This window comes from Rhodofomes roseus (assembly GCF_022264815.1).
Source record: "Rhodofomes roseus strain CIRM-BRFM 1785 chromosome Unknown C8Q71scaffold_14, whole genome shotgun sequence".
Classification (NCBI taxonomy): Eukaryota; Fungi; Basidiomycota; class Agaricomycetes; order Polyporales; family Fomitopsidaceae; genus Rhodofomes; species Rhodofomes roseus.
This window is the reverse complement of record NW_025952970.1, coordinates 895433-916956: the sequence shown is the minus strand read 5'-3', so window position 1 is coordinate 916956 and position 21524 is coordinate 895433. Positions and strand designations below refer to the sequence as shown.

The window sequence follows — 21524 nt, the reverse complement described above, 5'->3', positions numbered from 1 at the left end:
TGCAACTCGAAGAAGAGCACATCGGCCATCTCTGTTTGCCGAAGACCTCGGATTTTGACCAGAAAACAGGCTAGATGCTTGTTGAGTTCAGCGTGTACAATCATGGGATGTAGTCTGCCGCCTGTTACTCCACACCTACTACTTGATGACAACATCATCTACAATGTGTAGCGGAAATCCGGAGCGCGGTCTCCCATCCTTCGCAGCTCATCAGCACTGTAGATGCCGCCCTTCTCTCCTAACTCTCTTTGCAAGGCGTCTCGTCGTGCGTTGATTCGTCTGTACGCCAGGACAGTAATTGGAAGGGATACCAAGCCGATCCCAATGAACATGAGTTCCAGTGCGTCTGAACCCATCGAATGAGAAAGGAGCACCAAGCAGGTATGGAACGTGTGCTACGTACGGCCCATGATATACCGGGGTGCATCATGTGAGAGGTATATGTTGCTTGCTATCGCACCGGAGAAGTTCCCAATACCGATGTGGAACGCCATGCCTACCCCCCGCTTGTATTGGCCTGCAAGGTTATTACCGAGCCTGATAACACGATAAGCACCGCAGGCTGATTCAGGAGAATTACGAGCAACACTGAGCACATACCAGGTAACAATTCCAGGAAATGCAGCGTACGATCCGGACACGCAGAGAAAGGTTCCGAAGTACTTGGCTCCTATGGGCGCATCGGAAATGTTAATGGAGAAGCCGACAAGACACATCAATAGTCCTGCTAAGATGAAGGGCGAGCGCATTTTCAAGTGGTCGGACCACAAAGCGAATATCATGAGAACGATCGCTTCATATGCGGATTAGCTATGTAAGCGTTGCCTCGTAAGGGACACTAGCTTACTTGCACAGATATAGGGTGGCACAGTCAGAAGTTGACTGATTGCGGTACCATAACCAAATCTATGCGCCCGTTCAAAGATGGCATGAACGGGACATTGGGTGAGTGCGCACCCGTTGATGATAGATCTTATGAAGGCTGACTGTAAGTTACATATACTGAGGTCTAGGAAGGCACTCACGGTAGGAACAGCGAAATTCCGTAGACTTGCATGTAAAAATGTGCATCGGAATGTGCTTCACAATAGATGTGACAACGTACGCGGGGCGACAATCGACATGTAGACGAGGATTTGCATCCATATCTGTCCATTTGTCCGGCTGTGAAATTTGTGCTAATATGCAGACACAGACGTACCTGCCAATCTAAGACAATCGCTGTAAGATGTCTCATTTCGAAGTGTTCTTCTTCCCCGACCGTCGAATTATCATATTCTGGCAGACATGTCAACGTACTCCTCTTCTGCCGCTTAGTCATGTTCACGTACTTTTGCGCCATATCAGGTATGCACGCTCATCCTCATTCAGGAACTCGGCCGTGTCCGGGAAGTCTACTAAGACTGCTTTGGACGTCAGCGGGATAAAGTACGACAATGTGGCTTTACTCACCAAGGAATGCTACACCCCCAACGACGACTGTAGCAATGCCCTCCAGGATCTTTGCATCAACGTACACGTTAGCCCTGACATGCATATCGGTGAATATCGTTACGTACGAAGATCCAGGACCATCCAAGCAGGCCTCGGGTCCCAGACATGAATGAAATTCCATATGCGAGGACGCCGGAGAATGCACCTTCCCGTGAACAGCCAATATCAATCAGACAACTCCGATGGGTCCATGGCAACGAAGCGGACGCAGAGCAGATCATGATGGTGGACGTACCGGCGACAGTCGCGGCACCGTAGAACAACCCCACTCGGAATTGTAGCATATGACGCGGATACCATATTGACATGCTGTGATGCTCCGTTGTCCCATACAGAGCGCAAGAGCAATGATGTGACGCACTACCACACGACACCGGGAAACAGCCCAGCTTCCGCGACTCCCAGGCAAACGCGTGCACCAACGAGTTGGGGATAGCTGAAAGACCGTGATAGAGTCAATACACAGTTAAAGGGCTTTATTTTTTCATGACTCACGTCTTCACGAGTCCCATCAGGGTCCTAATTACAGACGAATGAGTTCGACAACGAACAAGTCAAGAAGGTGAACGGTCACATGATCACACCCCAAACGACCTGCGAACGAGGTACCGTTAAAAACGCGCGAGATCGGTACTCGAGTTAACCCACCGTAATGCCTGGGAGCCATCTAATCATGTATTGTGAGAGATAGGACAAGTCATTCAATGTGCAACGTTTCTACCTGGATGGCCGCAATTTCTTGAGGACCAAACTAGGCGTTCGATGAGCGTAGTGTCACGTTTATACGTTGAATATACGTACTTTGCTGGGCATTCGAACAAACAATATGGCTTATAAGTGCAGCAGAGTCAGTGTGAACGCCAATAATTTTGATCAAACCCATACGCACGATGAAGTACATGGTCTGGAAACATGTTAGTTTGGAATCAGTACTACGTTAGACGACCACGTACCAGGGCAATGTTATATTTATTCCCTGTCAGATCTAGCTGGGTTGTGATTCCCTGCAGTTTTGCATTCCCTTATACGCAGGCAAGGTTAGAAGGATCACCGAAGCGAGCGTCAGTTGTACAGTACCGATGTTTCCTGTCGAGCACGATGTTAGTATATACTACGGAAGCTAGCCACGAGACGACCCACCTCTATCCAGGAAAGAGCAAAGATACATGACGGTAAGAATGGGTAAGATATGCCAGTCAACCTTGCGCCATAGCTTCGCTTCCTGCAGCGGAGTCAGAGATGGATGATACACCGGTTCTGCATCCTTGGGCGTCGGGCCTGGTGAAGAATCGATTATCTGGACATTATCCGCCTTCTCTGCAATGCTCTCAGAGGAACTCGGTGCCCTCGACATGCCTATCAAAAGCGAGGTCACTTCGATGCTGAACTTCAGGAGACTTTGGCAAGACAAGACCGCGGCAGCGGGGCCAGAGATCCAACTCCATCACACATACCTCTAGCTATAACCCGCAACGGAGGCCTCGATTCTGCATCCCGCTAGCGATGTCACGGCTCTTTGCTACGGGATTGCGTGATATGAGGACGTACCACATAAACTTCCAGCAAGTCCACTGGAAGAACGGTAGCCACCTCCATGACCACATGAGCTTCGGAGGAGCCGCAGACGCCGTGTTTGTGATGTCTCACAAGCGCCGGGCGAGCCATGTGGTAGGACGAATTAGAAGGCCAGCGCACGTATTCCGAGGTAAGGATCAAGATGGTATACACCAAGTTTATACAGGCCTCATATTGAGCTCGAAGCCAAGGAATCAGATAGCTTGGACCTGACGGACACGTTAATCGGTACGCCTTGGTTTTTCGAGATCGTCGACCGACCTAGTAGCTTGTACACGCCAATTTCGTGCAGTCATAGCATGTACCTGAACTGCGGAGCGCGGTCTCCCATCCGTCGCAACTGCTCGTCGCTATACGTGACCACGCCCTTCTCCATTTCTGCCAGTGCGTTGTCGTTCTCCCGTTTGTATAGCATGACAATGACAGGCAAAACCACCAGGCCGACACCGATGAACATGATCTCAAGACCATCTGGGGGTCCATCAGGGACGGTCAGACGAAAGACGGAGACAGGAGAACGAATGACGAGCCGACGTACGTCCCATGATGTACCGTGGTGCTTCCTGGGAGTGGTACACGTTGCTGGCAATAGCGCCGTTGAAGTTTCCGATACCGATTTGAAGAGCCATTCCGATTGCACGTTTGTACTGACCAGCGAGGTTGTTGCCAAGCCTGATCATCGCATGGTATGAATCGCAGTGTGGCACGCCGTACGGGATGATGAGACGTACCATGCAACAACTCCAGGAAAAGCTGCGTATGAACCAGACACGCAGAAGAATGTCCCGAAGTATTTGACACCAGTGGGTGCGTCAGAGATATTGATCACAAATCCAACGAGACTGATCAGTAGACCAGCTAAAAGGAAGGGTGAACGTAGCCTGATGTGATCGGACCAGATCGCGAATACAACTAGTACAATCGCTGTAATCATTCTTTCAGGAAGACGTAGTTCCCAGCTGCTTGCTGCTTACTGGCGCAGGTATATGGCGGAACAGTGAGTAGCTGGCTCACCGCCGTACCATAGCCAAACCTAATGATCGGTAGTACAGTTCATGGCTCAGTAGGCTCTGACGTGTTGAAAGTGGAAGACGGGAATCATACCCATCAATGATAGACCTTGAATACGCTTGTTCAGCGAAACTTGGTTTGTATGCACACTGATACTCACGGTAGGAAAAGTGCCATCCCGTTTACTTTATCAATTCTCCTCTCAGTGCGATTGTCCTTTAGTCAACGCAAAGCCTTACGTGGCACGCAGATGCACCAGTACAGAATAATTTGCAGCCAGATCTACGGAGAAGCCTGAGCGACTACTTCAATGATCGAGAGCAAACTTAACTTACCTGCCAGTCCAGCAAAGCATCAGTCACATGGCGCATTTCGAAATGTTCTTCCTCTCCGATAGCGTAGTTGTCAACATCTAAAGTACTCATTGAGACACACGCATGCCGTGGATTCAAAACGCACGTACTCTTCGTCCAAGCAATAAAAGCACGTTCTTCATCGGTGAGAAACGCAGCCGTCTCTGGGAAGTCTACCAATACTGAAGATGCATGGGGTTTGTGAGATTCGGAAACACGTTACAGTCTGTATGTATCCACCCACCGAATAACGCGACAGTTCCCACAACAATCGTCGCTATTCCTTCAATGATCTGAGCGAAAGACACTGCGTCAGTGACATCGGTACGAGCGGGATCATGAACATTGCATACGAAGAGCCAAGACCAGCCAAGCAACCCGGCAGTACCTGACATGAACGAAATGCCGTAGGCGAGGATCCCGGAAAATGCGCCTTCAAGTAGAGCTAACGGTAAGGCGAGATACGAGCGAGACGTAACACATTGCGAAGCGTACCAGAGAGTGTAGTGCCACCACAGAACAGAGCGAGGCGAGTCTGGACCATATGACGAGGATACCAGAGCGTCAAACTGTTCAGTAAACGGATTAGTGACAGGATAGTGCCAACTCATTCTCGGCGACATACTAGTATGCCACACCGGGGAATATCCCTGCTTCAGCAAAGCCGAGGCAAAGACGCGCTCCTACTAGCTGGGGGTAGCTGATGTACGAGGTAGTGGTGAGCTTAAGGATCGCCTCGTATATCATTCGACGGACCTCTTCACGAGTCCCATGAGTGTCCTGAAAACGCATGAGACGAAGAGTACTGATCGGGTTTTCGCTCAACCTACAGAACTAGCCCCCATGCAAGCTACTCCAAGTCAACCAAGAACCATCGTAGCATCCACTCGAAGCACTCACAGTGATGCCCGGAAGCCATCTTTGCGATGTATCAGCGTGATGCCGTGAGGCATGAAGTCAGAACGTTGTACCTCGATGGCCGAAACTTCTTGAGTACCAAGCTTCGTTCAGAGACAGTATCAGTTCGGTACTTCGACACATGCATCGCAATACGCACTTCGCTGGCGGCTCGAATAGACAATACGGCTGGCGAACATGAGGGACGAGCCGAGATACCATGGAGCCAGCTCACAATATAGAACATTGTCTGCCGCTTATCAGTGCCGACCGTCATGTCAGGCACAGAATCGACGCACCAAAGCGATGTTATATCTGTTTCCCGTCAGGTCCAGCTGAGTTGTAAGACCTTGAAGCCTCGCGTTGCCTTTCCCATGATGTTAACCCCTGCACAGATGAAGGGACGCAATAACGCACCGATGTTTCCTGTCGCGTCGCTATATCATCGGGGCATACGACATGAGACATTTATGGAGCCTACCTCTATCTAGGTAACAGCATAGATACATAACCGAGAGTATTGGAACGATCCGTATGTCGACCTTGCGCCAGAGCTTCTTCTGCTCTGCAGGCGAAAGCGTAGGTGCAGACAGTAAGTCGTCTTCCGCGTCTTTGCCATAGCCTGACAGTACGCCTGCTGTACGGACGGTGTCGAGCTCTATCTTGGCGACGTCGACGCTGTCGATGGTGCTGTGTCGTTCGGACATCTTGTAGTATCCCATGCACTAGGAAGAGTACAGTACATATACGCCAGGATACTTAAACTCCATCTTAAATATCTCTGCCAGGGTGAACGAACAGGAAGATTTGAGAGCACTTGGCAGAGAAGTCATGACTTCGTGAACCTACCCCGCTATCTGCTCTTGCGCTACCTCCGGTCGGACAAGGAAGCAAGCCGTAGAATACGCCCGAAAGCAAGATGTTGAGTTGTAGAATGGAAGACAGCCTTGGTGGAATGCCAGCAGTCTCTCCGACGGGATGCCATGGAGGCCTTCCGCCGTCCTTACGGCGTAAACTCACCAGCTTCTTCCAGAGCTAGATAGAACACAATCGGGACATTATGATGGTCAATGGAGATGGAGATGGAGGTCGGCTGAATGCCAATGGAAGTCACCCATGACCGGGTGATTAAATGAGCTGGATCGCTGTCCACCAGTGTTAGACTACGCACATGAAGGTATACACGAAAGCAACAGTCGTGAGCGCGAGTCCATCTGGGGATGACAACCTGAACCCAGCAATATTGTCTCGTTTGGATCACATCTTGACAGGGAAGAGATCGACGCACGCGACTTCAATAGCCATGGGTCGGGCTTGCGATAAACTTGTGCCTGTAACACTGTCGCCTATCCGAAGACCCTCAAATCACGTTGTTCCTCTGGAAGCCGTTGAGAGCATGCGTGAGATGAAGACCTGATAGTCCTGAGCGATTCTGAATCCTGTCAGGACATTCCGTGGACTTGACCTAGGCCCATGGAGCTTTCAGCATACCCAGCGAAGCCTGGACGAGACGCGAGTCACTCAAACATTTGGGTGAGATGTTCCAGTACACCGCGCGCATACGGTAAAGAGATATTAAGCCATGAAATTAGGCGAGCATGTATCATACAACCTAAACCAGGATCAGCGGTGACGAGGCACTCGAGTCCGAGCAGTACACACCTTAGGAGCCAAACTAATGACTTTCGCCCACCCCTTCATCCTCAGGTCCGCACTAACGATGCCACCGATACGCGTCCCCAGGAGCTCGCGCTTGTTATTGAGAAGGACCGCGGCATTGTCGTCAAACCTGATGAACCGCCCGTCTGGTCTCCGTACGGCCTTTTTCGTGCGAACGATGACCGCACGTCGGACGTCTCCTCTTCGCACCTTGATGCCGTTTGGAAGCCCCTCGGGCATTGGTCGCGCGTTCTTGACCACACACACAATCTCGTCACCGACACTGCCCCAGCCATTGTTGACCTTTTGCTTCAGGACGTTGACACACTCGATGAGGAGGGCCCCTGAGTTGTCAATGACCTGTGGAACCCTTCATCATTCTAGCTGAAGAGTTGAAAGAGAAGGTGACGAACGTTGAGCGTGCTCTTGAGACCAATCATCCTCGAGATGGTTTGAGGAGAACGTCCGTGTCGCTGGGATACACATTATGAAGCCTTCGTTGACGAGGCTTTCGGAGTTTGAAATGACACTACGGCGCTGGGGTAAGTTATAACCGGGGCTTTATGAAACTCGAGATCGATTATTAGTCGGTCCCGATTTGGGACGTCATTGGACTCGTCCCCGCACTGCTGAGGTCGCCCTTCTTCTTGTTCTCCTCCTCCATCGTCTACTATGCCTCCCTCACGTCGTGGAAGCGGCACTGTCGCCCTGCCCACTGGGCAGACCCTCGCGTTCCACACCAGGACCAGCGAGGCCGAGGATCTCCCCCATGCGACCAAGAAGTACGTCGTCAGTCCGTGTGCACGTCCGCGACGCTGAGCGAGTGCATTCGAGCTCAGGACGATGGCGGATCACCTCCGCAAATACGAGAGCCTGTAAGCAAGCTCTGCGAGACACGACCTGTTCCAGGACGGCTGAAGCACACGCAGGTTCACGCTAACCCCGCAGCGCATGCGTATCATCGTCGAGGCTTTCAAGGAGACACTCGAGATTGGGCTCGCGAAACACAACCAGATAGTGGTGCGTATTCTTTGTTCTTGCGTTTGCGTCGTGCGGACATGCGCGCCTCTAGCCGTGCGCACAGCGCGCTCTGCGATCTCGGGGAAATCCACCAGTGTTCTATTCCGAGTATCTCGGGATGATGGGCCTGCCGCCGGTAGACAGGCGACCAGGAGGCCTATTCCAGCAAACCCATATTGCTGAACTCCCGCTTGGGACCTGTGCACGGGCGTAAAATGTCTGCCGGTCTCTCTTGTGCTCTTACCCAGATTCTACCACAACGGTAGCATCGACAGGGAGCGAGTCTGAGAAGACGACCGGCAGCGCATCTTACAACAGGACCAACAAAGGCTCAACGGTTCTCCGTATGTGCATACTCCGAGCTGGGCGCTAGCAGTATGAACTTGGAGTACGAAAAGTGGCCCCCATACGCTATTTTATGACTGCCGGACTGTCGAACTTGCAGCCGGGGCTAGTCAGCGAGCAGTCGTCATCGTCCTCAATTCCACACACACTTGTACATTCGTAGCTCGGGCTGGTGCATGACAGGCACTCTTCCGCGGTGCCAGTGCGGTGCCCAATTAGTGACTCTTCATTCTTGGATGGAGCACTGGCCAGGAGCTCGGGCATGTAGAGTATCGCGAGACCGCCTAATATTGCTCTGTCTAAGCCTGTCCCTCGGCAGGCTTGTTTGGTTGCACGAGGAGCCCAACGAAGTCGACCAGTCCGATGCACTGCTTCCATGTTGACGACTATAGCTTGCTGTAGTCACCATGCTCATCGTCATTTGATTCATCTAGCCCATGATACCCACTTATGTCTTCGGCTGGCCAACGGGACAGGAACGAGGAAATTACCTCGCCCTAGATCTCGGTCAGTGAGCAGAGATCACGACAGGTTCACGTTTTCACCGTCATTGTTCTTCCAGGCGGCACCAACCTCCGCGTGTGTCTCGTCACCCTCGAAGGCGAGGGCAAGTTCGAGATCACACAATCAAAGTACCGTCTGTCCGAGGAGCAGAAACAGGACGACGGCCAGAAACTCTTTGACTTCTGCGCGGAGTGCATGAAGTCGTTCATCGACTCCAACATCAGTGGAGGGATCATCGAGAAGGACAGCATCTTGCCGCTTGGTTTCACGGTGCGTCCTCAGTGTCCTCGTGACGATCCGGTCTGATTGGGCGGCGGTAGTTCTCGTATCCTTGCTCGTAAGTAGGGTATCTGTGCCTGCCGTCACCTCACTAACCCATGAGCAGACAAGATCGGATTGACCACGGCGAGCTCATCCGGTGGACAAAGGGCTTCGGCGCACCCAACACGGAAGGCCATGACGTCGTCGCCATGTTCCGCAAGTCGCTTGAGAAATACGTGCGTTGGTACTGTTTCCCGCTCGAGCATGACTGACTCCGGGGGGGGGGGGGGCCATATAGCAAGTGCCGGCAGAGATTGTCGCGCTCACATGCGATACAACGGGCACGCTGATCGCGTCGCACTACGTGAACCCGAAGACGCGTATTGCGTGCATCTTCGGTACGGGCTGCAACGCTGCGTACATGGAGCGCGTTGGCGACATCCCCAAGATCGCTGGCCTCGGGATTGACCCGGATGCAGAGATGGCCATCAACTGCGAGTGGGTAGGTCGACGTTGCGGCGCATAGGTCAGTCGCTCTGGAATTCACCAGTCGACGTAGGGAGCGTTTGATTCGTTCGAGCACGAAAATTTGCCGAGGACGAAGTACGACCAGACCATTGACGAGCAGTCGAACAAGCCCGGCGAGCAGGCTTTCGAGGTGCATTCTCTCATACCCCATTTTTATGGCAGATAACATAACATCACATGCAGAAACTAATCTCAGGCCGATACCTTGGCGAGATCTTGCGCCTCATCATTTGTGAGCTGATCGACGAGGGTGTGCTCTTCTTGGGACAGAACACGTACAAGCTCGAGATCCCATACTCGTTCGATACTGCCTTCCTGTCGCTCATGGAAAGGTGCGTCCCCTTTCCTGCTGCCAACACCACTGCCATAAAACTTACTGACTCGGATCTGCGTAGTGACCCGACGGACGAGCTGCTCATGATCATCGGCATCTTCACGCACTTCTTCGCCGTAGAGACGACACTCGCGGAGCGCCAATTCTTCCGCGCCCTCGCGAAGCTCGTCGGCCGTCGCGCAGCGCGGCTGAGCGCATGCGGCATTGCTGCGATTGTCAGCAAGATGGGCTACCTCGAGGAGGGATGTGCGGTCGGTGCGGACGGGTCACTATACAAGGTGAGCTCAAGAGTTCGGTTTTGCGAAGCACAGGGACTGAAGCTGTGCCTTGGGCAGAAATACCCCGGGTTCGCAGATAGGGTCCATGAAGGTTTGCAGGATATCTTCGGCGAGAAGGGCAAGTGAGTAGCAGGTTTCCACGACGCTACTGTCCAGTTACGATGCTAAGCACGAATACAGGAACATCGTGACATGCCACGCTGAGGATGGCAGTGGTATCGGCGCTGCGATCATCGCGGGTACGTCTGGCTCCTGGACCGAAAGCATGGCATTACCCTTACCACTACCTCACCAGCGATGACGAAGGAGCGGAAGCTCGCCAACTTGTACCCTAACGTCTGAGGCCCTGACCACTGCAATCCATGTCGTCGCAAGGAGGGAATGGGTGGCTCACAGGGGCTATCCTAGAGCAGCGCAGTGCGGAGCGATAGATGCAAACCCCGAAGAGTGTAATTATGTACGGTACCGGTGTTGTCGTCCCCTGTATGTGTACACTTGACTGGTATCTTCCGTTTTCCCGAATGAACGATGCATCGTCTCGATGTGCACGCCGCTGCTTTCACGGCGCCTTGCTAGCCATCATCCGCGCCCAATGCGCCAGCGCCCGCTCGCTGATTTGCATCCACCCTGCGCAGCTCTCAAACTCACCTATCGCCGTCCTGGCCGCCAACGCGACCACAGCCGCACTCAGCCGCTTCTCGCACGCGCGCATCGTCACGCCCTTCCCGCGGTTCTCCGCCTTGTACCGGTGGATGACGGTCGCGAGGTCCTTGTCGAAGCGGGCCATGATCGTTTTCATGTCGGCCGCGGCGTCGAGCACGCGGCTATCGTCCGCGGGTGTCTTGGGCTTTGTGATGTTCTTCGGAGCACTGTCGGTGGATGAGGACGAGGATGGGAGAAGCTGCCAGGTCACGTCGAAGATGCCGCCGTCCTTCTGCAGATGGAACAGCGCGGATGCGAACGCAAACGCGATCCTAGCCATCCCCTTTGCTAATGAGGAGTTGGGCCACAGCACACTCTGTACGTCGCTTGATATCAGCGATCACAGTCAAGTGGCCTGCGAGCACGTACGGTCATGAGGCTCACTAGATCGAGGCAATCCGTGAACCACCTGAGGAAGAGCTCGGCCTCCAAGAGCTCGACGCCCTCCGCCTGTATGCGTCGCACGAACTCCGAGTGGCGACTGGCGACCATCTGCTTGGTGAGCGCATACACCCGCGCCGCGCCCGCTTCGCCCTTCGCGATCTCCTTGAGTTTCGTCACGGCCTCCTCAGCCTCTCCAAGGTCGGTTGACGAACAGCTTCGCAGAAGTGCGCCGAACGCGGTGTGTTCCATCTCTGGGACCTTCTTCGCGACTTTCGGGGGCTTGACAAGCCGTGCGACGGCTGGGTGTGGCACGACGGCGTCATCCACCTTGGCTGTTGATCCCTGTGTGACCTGCGATTCTGGTTCGGCGGCGCCGTGAGTGGCATAGCCCTGAACGGCGGATGCAGTGGCAGAGCGAGCCATGGTGGCAAGCGCTTCTGTTGGTATGTTGGACAAGCCTTGGGCCTGAGGCGATGTATTGGTGGCAGATCGCTGGAGGGCTTGACTGGCCCCGATCTGCGTAGTTGCGCCTTGTGCAGATGTGGTCGCCTGCATTGTGTGTACATTGTTCTTACTGACACTGATCTGAGATTCGGCAGTACGCGGTGTGCCAAATTGATAGGAAGAGGATCCGTGTGATTCGCCCGTATCGGTGGAAGGCGCGTTCGTGGAAGCATGCCCTGAGGCCACTACAGAACTGTCAACAGTGTTTGGCGTCATGTTCATCGGCCGCGCAAGGTTTGTCCCAGTCTGTCCGCAGAACTCTGGCAATGCTCTCGCTCAACGGGGTACTCTTCGATAGAATATGAAGATACCCACCCTGGGGCGTGACAGCGGTGCCGGTATGACATGCCCCGTCATGACTGACTGTATGCTGCTGCGACTGGCTATCCGCGGCCGCCTGAGACACAGGAACATGCGGTGTGTCGGATGGGCGAGAAGAGCCCAGTGGTTCCCCCGTACGAGACGAAGACGCATTGGCGGCGATGCTTGTTGCGACATTTGGATCTCCTTGGGAAGTCACATGGCGATGTGCGTTGCCCGGGTCAGAAGCCTGCTCGCCCGCAGGTGCCGGACGCGCTGGCTGCGGCTGTGCGCGTCCTGTCGAGGCGGCCGAGGGATTGACCAAAGGCTGCGGTGGCCTCTTCATCTTCCACGCAAGCTTCCTCGTGGTCAGGATGAAGAAGTCTGGGAAGGTTCCCGCTCAGCGGAGTGTCTCCCGACCGATGAATGCAGGACTCACCCTGCGGAGAGAGAGGGATCGCCGTATCCTCCGACCATAGACTGTCGTATTCAGGACGCTGCTGCGATTTGGAACCCGCGGCCGCGTTGTTGGAGTTCTGCGATGGCCCCGTAGCAGGGAGAGGTGCATTTAGAAAGTTCTTTAAACTGGAATGTCCTCGGAAATCGATCCCGCGCGCCGCACGCTCTCCCCTCCAAGGCGCAGGTACAGGCTGCAGCAGCTCCCTAGGAGCATCACGTCCAATGCTACTCGGGCAGCTATCATCGACTGGACTCGCGGCAGACCCGTTGCGTCCGTTAGAGCCGACTAGTGGGAGATTGGAGGTGGGTGGCCTCGCAACAGCGTCATCCATATCAATATCCTCAGCATATACATCATGTATGCGCCGTTTGCGCGACGAGGCAGAGGACATGGTGGTCAGAGATAAAGAGGAATACGCGTTCGACTCGCGCCACCGACGCGTCGGTCACATGCTATGTACGCCCCTCATTCGCTGGCCGCTGCTGACGCAACAAGGCTACACACCCTGCAGTACTTATGTGAGTAGATGCCCAGCTGCATCTCTAGGCTCTAGCCATTCCTGTATTCAATTTCATGCTTGTAGCGGCGCCTGCTCCTCGCACATAGACGATACAAATTCACCTTGTTGAAGGCAGCGCAGGTAACCAATACAGAGGGGAACATAGGACCGAGATATCCAACAATCAGAGCTTTCCTTTCTCCAGCTTCTTGATGTACGCAACCCCAGCACCGAGGCAGACCTAGCAAGCACGTAAGTACCACCATCGTCCACCTATCCCGCGAAAAGGGACAACAGCACTCACCTTCCCGGTGGTCACGTTCTTCGTCACGAACGTCACTTCCGTCGTACCGTCAGGGCCGGGGCCGACCTCCCACACCGAGGTCTCGAGGGCGTCTCCCGGCTTGACGGGCGCGGTGAAGCGCACCGCGTAGAAGCGCAGCGACCGCGGGTCGTTCCCGCCGATGGCGGACACGAGCGCGCGCGCGGCGAAGCCGTATGTCGCCAGGCCGTGCAGGATCACCCCGCCGAAGCCGGACGCCTGGCCGATACTCGGGTCTAAGGGAAGGGTCAGCAAGGGCGCGAAGCAGGGGGAGGCGGGGAGGCGCACCGATGTGCAACATGTTGTAGTCGCCACTGAGCCGGTAGAGGACGGCTTGCTCGGGGGTGGTTTGATCCCGGATGACCCAGTCGGGCTTCCTGTCTTTCGGGACGGGCTTCGCTTGCGGCGGACCGGCGATGCGTTTGGAGAAGTTGGTGCCCGTGGGTCGCGCGCCGAGGTTGAATGCCGCAGACTGCGCAAGATCAGCATCGGGTCGAGTGAGTAGCAGACAGATGCGCACGTAGAGCTTTGCGTAGGGTGTCCCCTGTGGGTCAACCAGGATAGTCTCTTCCTCGACAAGCAGACCAGTCTCTGTAACGCAGTCAGCATTGGTCCGTGGACGAGAGAGGACCCCTATCAATTGGGGGAGAGGCCTGATCCCAATCCGGACAAAATCCGTCCATTTGAGGGAGTATGACTGACAAAATCGACGTTCATGAGGGCGGAGGCCTGTGTCAGTATCCGGACATGGTTCCTCTAGCCCTGCGGGGCCTGATCCGGGCCGGACACGTCAACCCTCCGTGTAACGTCGCAACACAGCCTGAAGCTGGCCTACACGTCCGCTGCATACACAAGGTCGGCGTCATGACTTCCCTGGCCGAGCAGTCATAGCACGCTGTGCGCGACGAGGACGACTGCTGGAATGATCATTCTGATTAGAGCCGCAACAAGACTCACTGTTCTCTGTCACGCCGGTGTTGCGTTTCTTCAGCTTCCATCCAGGTCCGCTCACCGCCGGAAGTGGCTTGAGGATCTCGATGCTCTGCGAGGCATGTACCTAGACATACTTGAGTATGGCAGCCATCACGTTCGCGCGCAATTGAGACTTACGACGCGGTCCGGGTTCAGCTTGGGCAGGCCGGGAGTCAGCTTGCCACCTGCCATGAGCTGCCGGAAGTCGACCACATCCTGGGTCGTGCCTTTGAAGCCAAGGACGACGGGGTACGTCGGGAACGGTGCCCATGCCTTGTCTTGGATAGTTCCAGCGTCAGTACCCCTGACCACGGAGGGTCGCGGGCTTCATACCAAGTTCTGCAATGTCCCGTCAGTTGTACACGGCTGAGTGTTCCCGACGCAGTGCTCACCGTTCACCAGCGAAAAGTCATCCTTCTTCGCGCCAATGCCCACCGCGTAGACTAGGAGGTCTCTTTGATTCCAAGCCACCTGTGTACACGAGTTAGACTGGTCGATCGCACTCGTCGGATTCATACGTACTGGCTTGTCTTCCTGCTGGTACCCGACAGCTTTGGCAAGGTCAACGCCCGACATTGTAGGGGTAGAGATGTGCAGAGATGGCAGTTGTTCACGCGTTTATATCAGCGGGGAGAAGGCGTGGCATTTCCGGGGAGAGGAGGTGCGAAACGATCCCGACAATGCGTAGGCATCCACATGTCAGTGGCACATGATTGATCGCACCGCGGCGCGTGACGCCAGGCGCGTGACCGCGACGCGATCGGCGTGACAAAACGCTTTTGACTTTCTCCTCCTCCAGGCTCCTCCTCATCCTCCTCCTCATCCTCCTCCTCATCCTCCTCCTCATCCTCCTCCTCATCCTCCTCCTCCTCATTGTCCAATTGACAAGTCTACTGCTTCCTCGTTAACAGATTAGACTTCCGCCGACTTCCACTGGCAATATGGCTTCGACCTCTGCGGAGACCTCCCACCCTGTGGTCTTCACCACTCAGACAGCGTACCCCTTACCGTCACAAAAGTTTATGATTCCAACATCATGGAAGCGTTACCAACTGTCGCAGCTTGTAAACAAAGCTTTGTCTCTGCCAAAACCTCTTCCGTTCGACTTCCTAGTGCGGGGAGAGATCCTCCGAGGCACCTTGGCGGAATGGTGCGCGGAGAAGGGTATCGGGGAGGTGCGTCGTACGAAAAACGTGATTGATATTTCCGGATATTAACCGAGAGTATGCTATAGGAAGAGACATTGGAGATTGAATACTTTGAGTCGGTGATGCCGCCGCAAAAGATGTCAACATTACCGCATGAAGACTGGGTTTCGTCTGTTTCATGTCAATTACCTGGGTATGTCAATGGAAACTGTTATCGCAGTGGGCATACGAGCGTTTTGGAACTTCGAAGACCCTACAAAGATTGGAGTCCCCCTGGGAACCTTTTCTGAGGGTGTCTGGGCTCCGAACATCTTCAGAACATGGTGTGTTGCAGCCAACTCAGCATGTTTGGGGCATGTTCGACCAAAACACGCGTTTTCGGAGCGTTTTTGGGTCCGTCAAATCTCAGAAAAGGTTCCCATGAGGGACAGATGTTCGTAGCATTTTCGGAGTCCAAACAACCTGGTTTACCCGCGGTGTGTAAGACACTCAATGTGACGATACCCTGCCAGAGCCTGCGTGAGGGCCGCTGCACGATCGCCCGAACAATGAGCGCTGACTAGTGCGCAGGTACCTCTTCACGGCGTCCTACGACGGAACCATCCGCACGTTCGACTACTCCCAAAAGCTCCTGCACAGCGCTGCCATTCACACAGCACCAACGACGTCCATCTGCCTCGTCCCCTTGTCCTCCTCTTCAAAACACTTCATCGCCAGCGCGTCGCACGACCTCACCGCACGCCTGACCACCCTCTCGCTCCCGTCCGATTCTTCCAAGCCCGTCGAGTCGCAGACCGTCACATCCCTACACCTGCACACCGCCCCGCTCGCGTCAATATCTGCCAACGCATCCGGCTCGCACCTCCTCACCGCCTCCTGGGACGGGCTCATCGGCGTCTGGGACACATCCATCCCCGCGTCAGACGAAGTACCCGCTGACGAGCCGGCCGAGAGGAAGAAGCGGCGGCGCGTGGAGGACGACGCCTCGCGCCCCAAACGTAAGGCGCCGCTATCCGTGCTGAAGAGCCACACCGCGCGCGTGTCGAAGGCGGTCTTCGGCCGGGGCGAGGGCGCCGCCCAGGAGGCGTACAGCTGCGGGTTCGACTCGACCATCCGGGTGTGGGACGTCGAGAACGGCGTGTGCACACAGACGATCGTAAGCCTCCTCCCTCGCATGCTCGCAGCCCCGCCGCGATACTGACGACGGATCCGTCAGGCCGCGTCCTCGAAGCCGTTCCTCGACCTCGCGCTCACGCCCGCCGGCACGTCCGCGCTCGCATGCGCGACCGACCGCACCGTGTCTCAGTACGACTTCCGCACCGCGGCGACGAACATCTCCGCCTCGGCCGCATCGCTCCTCCACCCCGCGACGCCCTCGTGCGTCGCTGTGCCGCCGCCGTCCGGTGCGGAGCACCAGCTGCTGACGGGCGCGTACGACGGCATCGTCCGCCTGTGGGACCTGCGCAGCACGAAGAGCGCGGTGACGAGCTTTAGGGTGTGGGAGGGCTCGGAGAAGAAGGGGAAGAAAGTGTTGAGCGTCGACTGGGCGCGGGGCGTCGTTGGCGTTGGGGGTGAGGGCGGCGTGGAGATCTGGCGTGTCGGCGAAGGCGGCCGCATGTTCCTCGGCAACTAGAGGGGTTAGTGAGAATGTTGCTTGCACGCGGATAGTGCTCTGTGTGGTGCTGAGGTGACAAGTCGACGGCGTAGACCAAGGCAGCAGTCATGCACAGTGGAAAATACTATCATTGTTTCTGCTTCACCAGATAATAGGGCGGGTGCCTCGAGATCGTGACATGCATTACAGTGTGCCTCGTATAGCCCCGGGTACCTACAGGGTATATCTGAAATCGGGGGCGCGGTCTCCCATTCTTCGCAGCTCTTCGACAGTGTACTTCACACCTCGCTCGTCCAATCGGCGCTGCTCGAGGTCTCTCCGCTTGTTGATCGACCTGTACGCCAGAACGGTCAAGGGCAAGAATACGAGACCTATGCCAATGAACATCAGCTCGAGAGCATCTACGGAGCAGGTCAGTGCGGTCATGCAATTGTAGCCCAGCCGGAAGGATACTTACGTCCCAGTATGTATCTCGGCGCATCCTGCGAGAGGTATATGTTACTGGCTATCGCCCCCGCGAAGTTGCCTATGCCGATCTGGATCCCCATACCTGCCGCTCGTTTATACTGCCCTGCGAGGTTGTTGCCGAGCCTAGCGTACACATCACTGTCAGACGCGGTAACAGCGCGAGGTATAGCAAGGTCGTTACCACGCGACGACACCCGGGAGCGCTGCATACGCTCCAGAGACACAGAAGAACGTCCCGAAGTACTTGACACCGACCGCGGCGTCGGATATGTTGATCGCGAAACCGATCAGACACATCAGCAGTCCGGCGAGGATGAACGGCGAGCGCATCTTGAGCATGTCGGACAATACGGCGAAGACGATGAGTGTGATGACTATGCTGGGTGTCAATGGCGCTATGGAGGAGGCGGGCGTAAGGCTTACCTCCACAGACGTAAGGCGGGACGGTAAGCAGCTCGCTGATAGCAATGTTGTATCCGAAGCTGGCACAGAGGAGCGAGACTCGTCGACTGGACACTCTACCTGCTCAGCGGGGTACGCACCTGTTGATGATGGATCTAAACGAGACTTAAGCCTGGTAAATGGGCGTAGCGACAGATCAGCGACTCACGGAAGGAAGAGGGATATGCCATACACTCAAACGAGCGCAAGTGTCAGAGCCTGTCTGAGGGTGACATCTCAGGAATACCTACGAGGAACAACGATGCCAAAGTAAACCATGATTTGCATCCAGATCTATGGCGCGGATTGTCAGTAAGCTTGCACATGCCATCCATGAATGCGCACCTGCCAGTCAAGTACTGCCGCTTTCAGATGTTGTAGCTCAAACCGCTCTTCCTCTCCGACGGACGAGTTGTCATACTCTGCTTACATATTCAGCAGATACGCTGTGTCGGTTTATTGGCCGAAAACTCACTCTTCTTGAATATGAGAAACGCTCGCTCCTCTTCAGTGAGGAACTTCGCGGTATCGGGGAAATCGACGAGGACTGAGCTCGGTATTAACTCCAAGATCGGTGCACATCTCTCGGGAGACAGGCTCACTGAAGCAAGCTGCGACGCCGACGATAGCAGTCAAGATTCCCTCTAGAATCTATACAGTATGATCAGACAGGAGCTTCGACAAGGCGACGTGACTTACGAAGATCCAGGACCACCCGAGCAAGCCTGCAGTGCCGGACATGAACGAGATACCATAGGCAAATAGCCCCGAGAACGCTCCTGAACACATGTGTTATTCTCCTCGCAGCTCGAGTCAGGTTATGCATGTCTACCTGCCAGGGTAGCACCGCCTTCGAACATAGCTATCCGGTATTGGAGCATGTATCGCGGGTACCACAGCGTCATACTGGACGGTGCGGGACAAGCAACGTGTTGTTAGTGCTTTGGGGCGACGATGCGCGGGACGGACAAGACCCACTAGTACATTACCCCAGGGAATAGTCCTGCCTCGGAGATGCCGAGAAGAATTCGTACGCCTATTAATTGAGGGTATCTGGCTGGAAGTTCGACTTATTTCGAGATAGGCTTGACGAGATTACGCACGACTTCACTATCCCCATGAGTGTCCTGTAGAGAGATGGTCAGTTGGAGTTCCTGACTACGCATGCCAATGGAGAAGCACCTACATGATGATACCCCAGACGATCTACGGAACAGCAGAGAGCATGAATGAACAGAGCCTTCCCCACGGCAAGAGATCACTTACTGTTATGCCAGGAAGCCATCTAAATGAACGTGAATGGGTCGTCAGAGGGAGCGCTGGTCAGCATCGATCATAAGACCTACCGCGAAGGGCGGAACTTCTTCAAAACGAGGCTGCAAATGGATCAGGATGCTATGAAATTGCATTCGGTGCGACGCTCACTTTGCTGGGACGCCAAAAATACAGTATGGCTGATGAAAAATGCGTGTTGAGTGCGAATCCTCAACAGTAGCGAATACCGACTGTGGGAGCTCACTATGAAATACATCGTCTAGCGGGTCTTATTATCAACGGTTAATTATACTCGATCAAAGAAGCTCACCAGCGCGATGTTGTATTTGTGCCCGGTGAGATTTAGCTGCGTCGTTAGGCCTTGTAGCTTCGCATTACCTGAGCGAGATATGAATGTGTATCGCCGTCAGCGACACTCGCTTGAATGGCGTACCAATATTTCCTGTCAATGCCTGATGAATAGACTTCCTACTGAACTGGTTCGACTTACCTCTATCCATGAACGAGCACAAGTACATGATTGTCAGGATTGGAAGGATTCGCAAGTCGACTTTGCGCCATAGCTTCCTCTCCTGCTCGGGCGTAAGAATGGGTGGTCCTGCATTTCCCGTGTTCTCCTTTCCTCCTGGAGATGCAATATGCTCCACCGCGTTGACATCTTCCTTCTCTCCTTCGTCACTCCCAGTCGAGTTGGCTCGGGTCGGCATGTTCGTCGTACGAAGCAGAGACGACACCTGAGAGTCTCACTGTGAGAGGACTTCAAGTTCATGACCGAAGGGCTAGCAGGTATATATCGTACCATACCATGTCATCAATCCCATATTCACACCGACCCAGCTGACCGTTGCTCCATACAACGCGTTGGTTCTGTGCCATCGCATCCTCGGGAGAGCAATCAGGAGTGCAGTTAGAGCGCTAGGCGCGTCGCGTGATGCCCAATCATCGCAAAGGACCCGGCGTACATAGCCTACCGACTCTACCGAGATGACCCTATGGAACTGTTCAAAGCCACATGTAGTCTTCAGTAGTTCACTAAGTGTGAAAATGAAACGACATTACGAGGATACGGTTCAGCACGCCTTCAATGAACTGCAAATTGTCGGGAACAGACGACGTAAACGCTTACATATGATACTACCACTTTGACTTTGTGTGCTTGGCATTGCATTGAGATACGAGACACGGTGTCATGATCATGCTGTAGCATGAAGGTACATTAGACAAAGCAAGTGTGGTTGTTGAAGTCACAGTGACAATATTGATCATGGGGAACGAGCACTCGGAGCGCTGGGAAACACGGTCACGTGCTTTGCCTCACTCTATTTTTCGCGCCTCGTTTACGCGTTTCTATTCACTCTCATTGCAGTATTACGCACGATGAGACGAAGACTTGACAGCAAAAGAAGAAGGAGACCCCCACACCAGAAGTTTTTTTTTCACAAAAGTAGCAGGGCTGACGATGGTTAGGTTCGAAACCAGTAGGTACTATTCATTCACTGAGAGTTGGTGAACTGACACGCATATACTCGCTCGAACGTCTCTATGTACTAGGTTCTGGGATGCAAGAGGTATGTTTCACCGCGAAATGCCCCCAATACAACATAACAGAGTTTCCAGAGTGATCACGGTGGGTTACTACATAGATGTTTTAACAGGCACTACGTACGGGTTCCGACCATGAGGAGCACGGTGACTGATTTCCAGTGAGTTCATGTTATCTATGATCAGCAAAGAGATCTCTGATCAATGGATGCCTTGCCGTTTTTCAGCTTGTTCTACCCTAAATTCGTGCCGCAAATCTCTACGACACGCCGGCTGATTTCGGTTGCTGCCCTTTCGACCGTCGACCTCGTCAAAACCCTCGTTTGGAGGGGGGATCTGAACCCCTCCTAGGCTAGATTGAACGGCATACACGGACCGTGGGGGTCAGAATCCTCGCCCCCTCGTTGGCCCACACGTACATACGTCCGTTCCCACCATTGCGGCTTCATCCGACTGCGAATATGGCCATGTCATCACATCTTGCATCGTGAAGCTATGGTTTAGCATCCTAGGTTGACGCGCGACGTTCACCTTCCGCTCTAGCATTTACAGCGGCCTCATATACTACGGGAATGCATCCACTAACGGACAGTTCTTTGGAGGAGCATTGCCGCTTGCGCAAGCACGCTGGCT

General features: G+C 54.4%; 9 protein-coding genes across 9 annotated transcripts; 2 read left to right on the top strand and 7 right to left on the bottom strand.

The window, feature by feature from the left end:
• Positions 1–158: 158 nt before the first annotated feature.
• Positions 159–2848, bottom strand: C8Q71DRAFT_710861 (major facilitator superfamily domain-containing protein; the record flags this gene model as incomplete). Its single annotated transcript, XM_047920770.1, has 18 exons — positions 159–346; positions 404–537; positions 601–793; positions 848–906; positions 1026–1050; positions 1106–1148; positions 1202–1301; positions 1328–1406; positions 1453–1501; positions 1560–1639; positions 1730–1803; positions 1856–1930; positions 1990–2013; positions 2069–2088; positions 2143–2161; positions 2216–2245; positions 2428–2515; positions 2635–2848. 18 exons carry the CDS (start codon positions 2846–2848, stop codon positions 159–161), a joined length of 1494 nt encoding a protein of 497 aa, XP_047777509.1.
• Positions 2849–3301: 453 nt separating this feature from the next.
• On the bottom strand, positions 3302–5121 carry C8Q71DRAFT_137672 (MFS general substrate transporter). The gene is made up of 11 exons (XM_047916520.1): positions 5059–5121; positions 4678–5002; positions 4544–4615; positions 4416–4492; positions 4320–4362; positions 4241–4265; positions 4174–4188; positions 4044–4102; positions 3801–3993; positions 3608–3741; positions 3302–3540 (listed from the first exon to the last, which is right to left on the bottom strand). The coding sequence occupies exons 2-11, from the start codon at positions 4826–4828 to the stop codon at positions 3362–3364; spliced, it is 948 nt and encodes a 315-aa protein (XP_047777508.1). The 5' UTR covers positions 4829–5002; positions 5059–5121; the 3' UTR covers positions 3302–3361.
• Positions 5122–5306: 185 nt separating this feature from the next.
• Positions 5307–6390, bottom strand: C8Q71DRAFT_137660 (uncharacterized protein). Its single transcript, XM_047916519.1, has 6 exons — positions 5812–6390; positions 5748–5756; positions 5630–5697; positions 5566–5580; positions 5491–5519; positions 5307–5434 (listed from the first exon to the last, which is right to left on the bottom strand). The coding sequence occupies exons 1-6, from the start codon at positions 6050–6052 to the stop codon at positions 5365–5367; spliced, it is 432 nt and encodes a 143-aa protein (XP_047777507.1). The 5' UTR covers positions 6053–6390; the 3' UTR covers positions 5307–5364.
• Positions 6391–6831: 441 nt separating this feature from the next.
• On the bottom strand, positions 6832–7533 carry C8Q71DRAFT_768281 (ribosomal protein L14b/L23e). The gene is made up of 3 exons (XM_047924244.1): positions 7403–7533; positions 6993–7349; positions 6832–6942 (listed from the first exon to the last, which is right to left on the bottom strand). The coding sequence occupies exons 1-3, from the start codon at positions 7427–7429 to the stop codon at positions 6934–6936; spliced, it is 393 nt and encodes a 130-aa protein (XP_047777506.1). The 5' UTR covers positions 7430–7533; the 3' UTR covers positions 6832–6933.
• Positions 7534–7575: 42 nt separating this feature from the next.
• On the top strand, positions 7576–10710 carry C8Q71DRAFT_137391 (hexokinase). Its single transcript, XM_047916518.1, has 14 exons — positions 7576–7771; positions 7829–7864; positions 7919–8009; positions 8789–8861; positions 8917–9128; positions 9179–9195; positions 9244–9355; positions 9418–9621; positions 9679–9777; positions 9831–9979; positions 10043–10259; positions 10317–10381; positions 10440–10498; positions 10555–10710. Exons 1-14 carry the CDS (start codon positions 7662–7664, stop codon positions 10599–10601), a joined length of 1491 nt encoding a protein of 496 aa, XP_047777505.1. The 5' UTR covers positions 7576–7661; the 3' UTR covers positions 10602–10710.
• Positions 10711–10818: 108 nt separating this feature from the next.
• C8Q71DRAFT_859350 (uncharacterized protein) lies at positions 10819–13000 on the bottom strand (the record flags this gene model as incomplete). Its single annotated transcript, XM_047927618.1, has 4 exons — positions 10819–11277; positions 11331–12109; positions 12165–12533; positions 12589–13000. 4 exons carry the CDS (start codon positions 12998–13000, stop codon positions 10819–10821), a joined length of 2019 nt encoding a protein of 672 aa, XP_047777504.1.
• A 2-nt stretch (positions 13001–13002) lies between these two features.
• On the bottom strand, positions 13003–15081 carry C8Q71DRAFT_768265 (peroxisomal dehydratase). The gene is made up of 10 exons (XM_047924243.1): positions 14925–15081; positions 14795–14873; positions 14736–14741; positions 14541–14680; positions 14388–14487; positions 13951–14021; positions 13719–13902; positions 13413–13666; positions 13231–13349; positions 13003–13168 (listed from the first exon to the last, which is right to left on the bottom strand). The coding sequence occupies exons 1-9, from the start codon at positions 14976–14978 to the stop codon at positions 13293–13295; spliced, it is 945 nt and encodes a 314-aa protein (XP_047777503.1). The 5' UTR covers positions 14979–15081; the 3' UTR covers positions 13003–13168; positions 13231–13292.
• A 166-nt stretch (positions 15082–15247) lies between these two features.
• Positions 15248–17310, top strand: C8Q71DRAFT_768260 (WD40 repeat-like protein). The gene is made up of 4 exons (XM_047924242.1): positions 15248–15577; positions 15637–15743; positions 16121–16706; positions 16767–17310. Exons 1-4 carry the CDS (start codon positions 15344–15346, stop codon positions 17181–17183), a joined length of 1344 nt encoding a protein of 447 aa, XP_047777502.1. The 5' UTR covers positions 15248–15343; the 3' UTR covers positions 17184–17310.
• Positions 17311–20597, bottom strand: C8Q71DRAFT_837829 (MFS general substrate transporter). The gene is made up of 23 exons (XM_047926474.1): positions 20149–20597; positions 19840–20083; positions 19783–19791; positions 19660–19727; positions 19594–19608; positions 19500–19528; positions 19421–19450; positions 19341–19359; positions 19261–19280; positions 19178–19201; positions 19053–19127; positions 18907–18980; positions 18774–18853; positions 18677–18725; positions 18550–18621; positions 18420–18496; positions 18326–18368; positions 18244–18268; positions 18176–18190; positions 18057–18115; positions 17815–18007; positions 17623–17756; positions 17311–17566 (listed from the first exon to the last, which is right to left on the bottom strand). The coding sequence occupies exons 1-23, from the start codon at positions 20149–20151 to the stop codon at positions 17379–17381; spliced, it is 1545 nt and encodes a 514-aa protein (XP_047777501.1). The 5' UTR covers positions 20152–20597; the 3' UTR covers positions 17311–17378.
• Between the last annotated feature and the right edge of the window lie 927 nt (positions 20598–21524).

Excerpts from the sequence above, each read along its gene's own strand:
- C8Q71DRAFT_137672 (XM_047916520.1), bottom strand. The coding sequence starts at position 4,828 with ATGTCAGGTACTGCCGGGTTGCTTGGCTGGTCTTGGCTCTTCGTATGC. Across the intron at positions 4,266-4,319 it reads CTGGTGCATCTGCGTGCCAC|TAAACGGGATGGCACTTTTC; the intron begins GTAAGGCTTTGC and ends GAATTGATAAAG. Across the intron at positions 3,742-3,800 it reads TTTCCTGGAGTTGTTGCATG|GCTTGGCAACAACCTCGCTG; the intron begins GTACGTCTCATC and ends TGCGATGATCAG.
- C8Q71DRAFT_137660 (XM_047916519.1), bottom strand. The coding sequence starts at position 6,052 with ATGGGATACTACAAGATGTCCGAACGACACAGCACCATCGACAGCGTC. Across the intron at positions 5,435-5,490 it reads CTATTCGAGCCGCCAGCGAA|CTTGGTACTCAAGAAGTTTC; the intron begins GTGCGTATTGCG and ends CTCTGAACGAAG.
- C8Q71DRAFT_768281 (XM_047924244.1), bottom strand. The coding sequence starts at position 7,429 with ATGATTGGTCTCAAGAGCACGCTCAAC. Across the intron at positions 7,350-7,402 it reads GTCTCAAGAGCACGCTCAAC|GTCATTGACAACTCAGGGGC; the intron begins GTTCGTCACCTT and ends AGGGTTCCACAG.
- C8Q71DRAFT_137391 (XM_047916518.1), top strand. The coding sequence starts at position 7,662 with ATGCCTCCCTCACGTCGTGGAAGCGGCACTGTCGCCCTGCCCACTGGG. Across the intron at positions 7,772-7,828 it reads CTCCCCCATGCGACCAAGAA|GACGATGGCGGATCACCTCC; the intron begins GTACGTCGTCAG and ends ATTCGAGCTCAG. Across the intron at positions 10,260-10,316 it reads CGGACGGGTCACTATACAAG|AAATACCCCGGGTTCGCAGA; the intron begins GTGAGCTCAAGA and ends TGCCTTGGGCAG.
- C8Q71DRAFT_768265 (XM_047924243.1), bottom strand. The coding sequence starts at position 14,978 with ATGTCGGGCGTTGACCTTGCCAAAGCTGTCGGGTACCAGCAGGAAGAC. Across the intron at positions 14,488-14,540 it reads AGCTGAACCCGGACCGCGTC|GTACATGCCTCGCAGAGCAT; the intron begins GTAAGTCTCAAT and ends AAGTATGTCTAG. Across the intron at positions 13,903-13,950 it reads CACCCTACGCAAAGCTCTAC|TCTGCGGCATTCAACCTCGG; the intron begins GTGCGCATCTGT and ends GATCTTGCGCAG.
- C8Q71DRAFT_768260 (XM_047924242.1), top strand. The coding sequence starts at position 15,344 with ATGGCTTCGACCTCTGCGGAGACCTCCCACCCTGTGGTCTTCACCACT. Across the intron at positions 15,744-16,120 it reads GTTTCATGTCAATTACCTGG|GTACCTCTTCACGGCGTCCT; the intron begins GTATGTCAATGG and ends ACTAGTGCGCAG. Across the intron at positions 16,707-16,766 it reads GCGTGTGCACACAGACGATC|GCCGCGTCCTCGAAGCCGTT; the intron begins GTAAGCCTCCTC and ends CGGATCCGTCAG.
- C8Q71DRAFT_837829 (XM_047926474.1), bottom strand. Across the intron at positions 18,369-18,419 it reads CGGCAGTACTTGACTGGCAG|ATCTGGATGCAAATCATGGT; the intron begins GTGCGCATTCAT and ends TCCGCGCCATAG. Across the intron at positions 18,269-18,325 it reads CTTTGGCATCGTTGTTCCTC|TGTATGGCATATCCCTCTTC; the intron begins GTAGGTATTCCT and ends CGCTCGTTTGAG.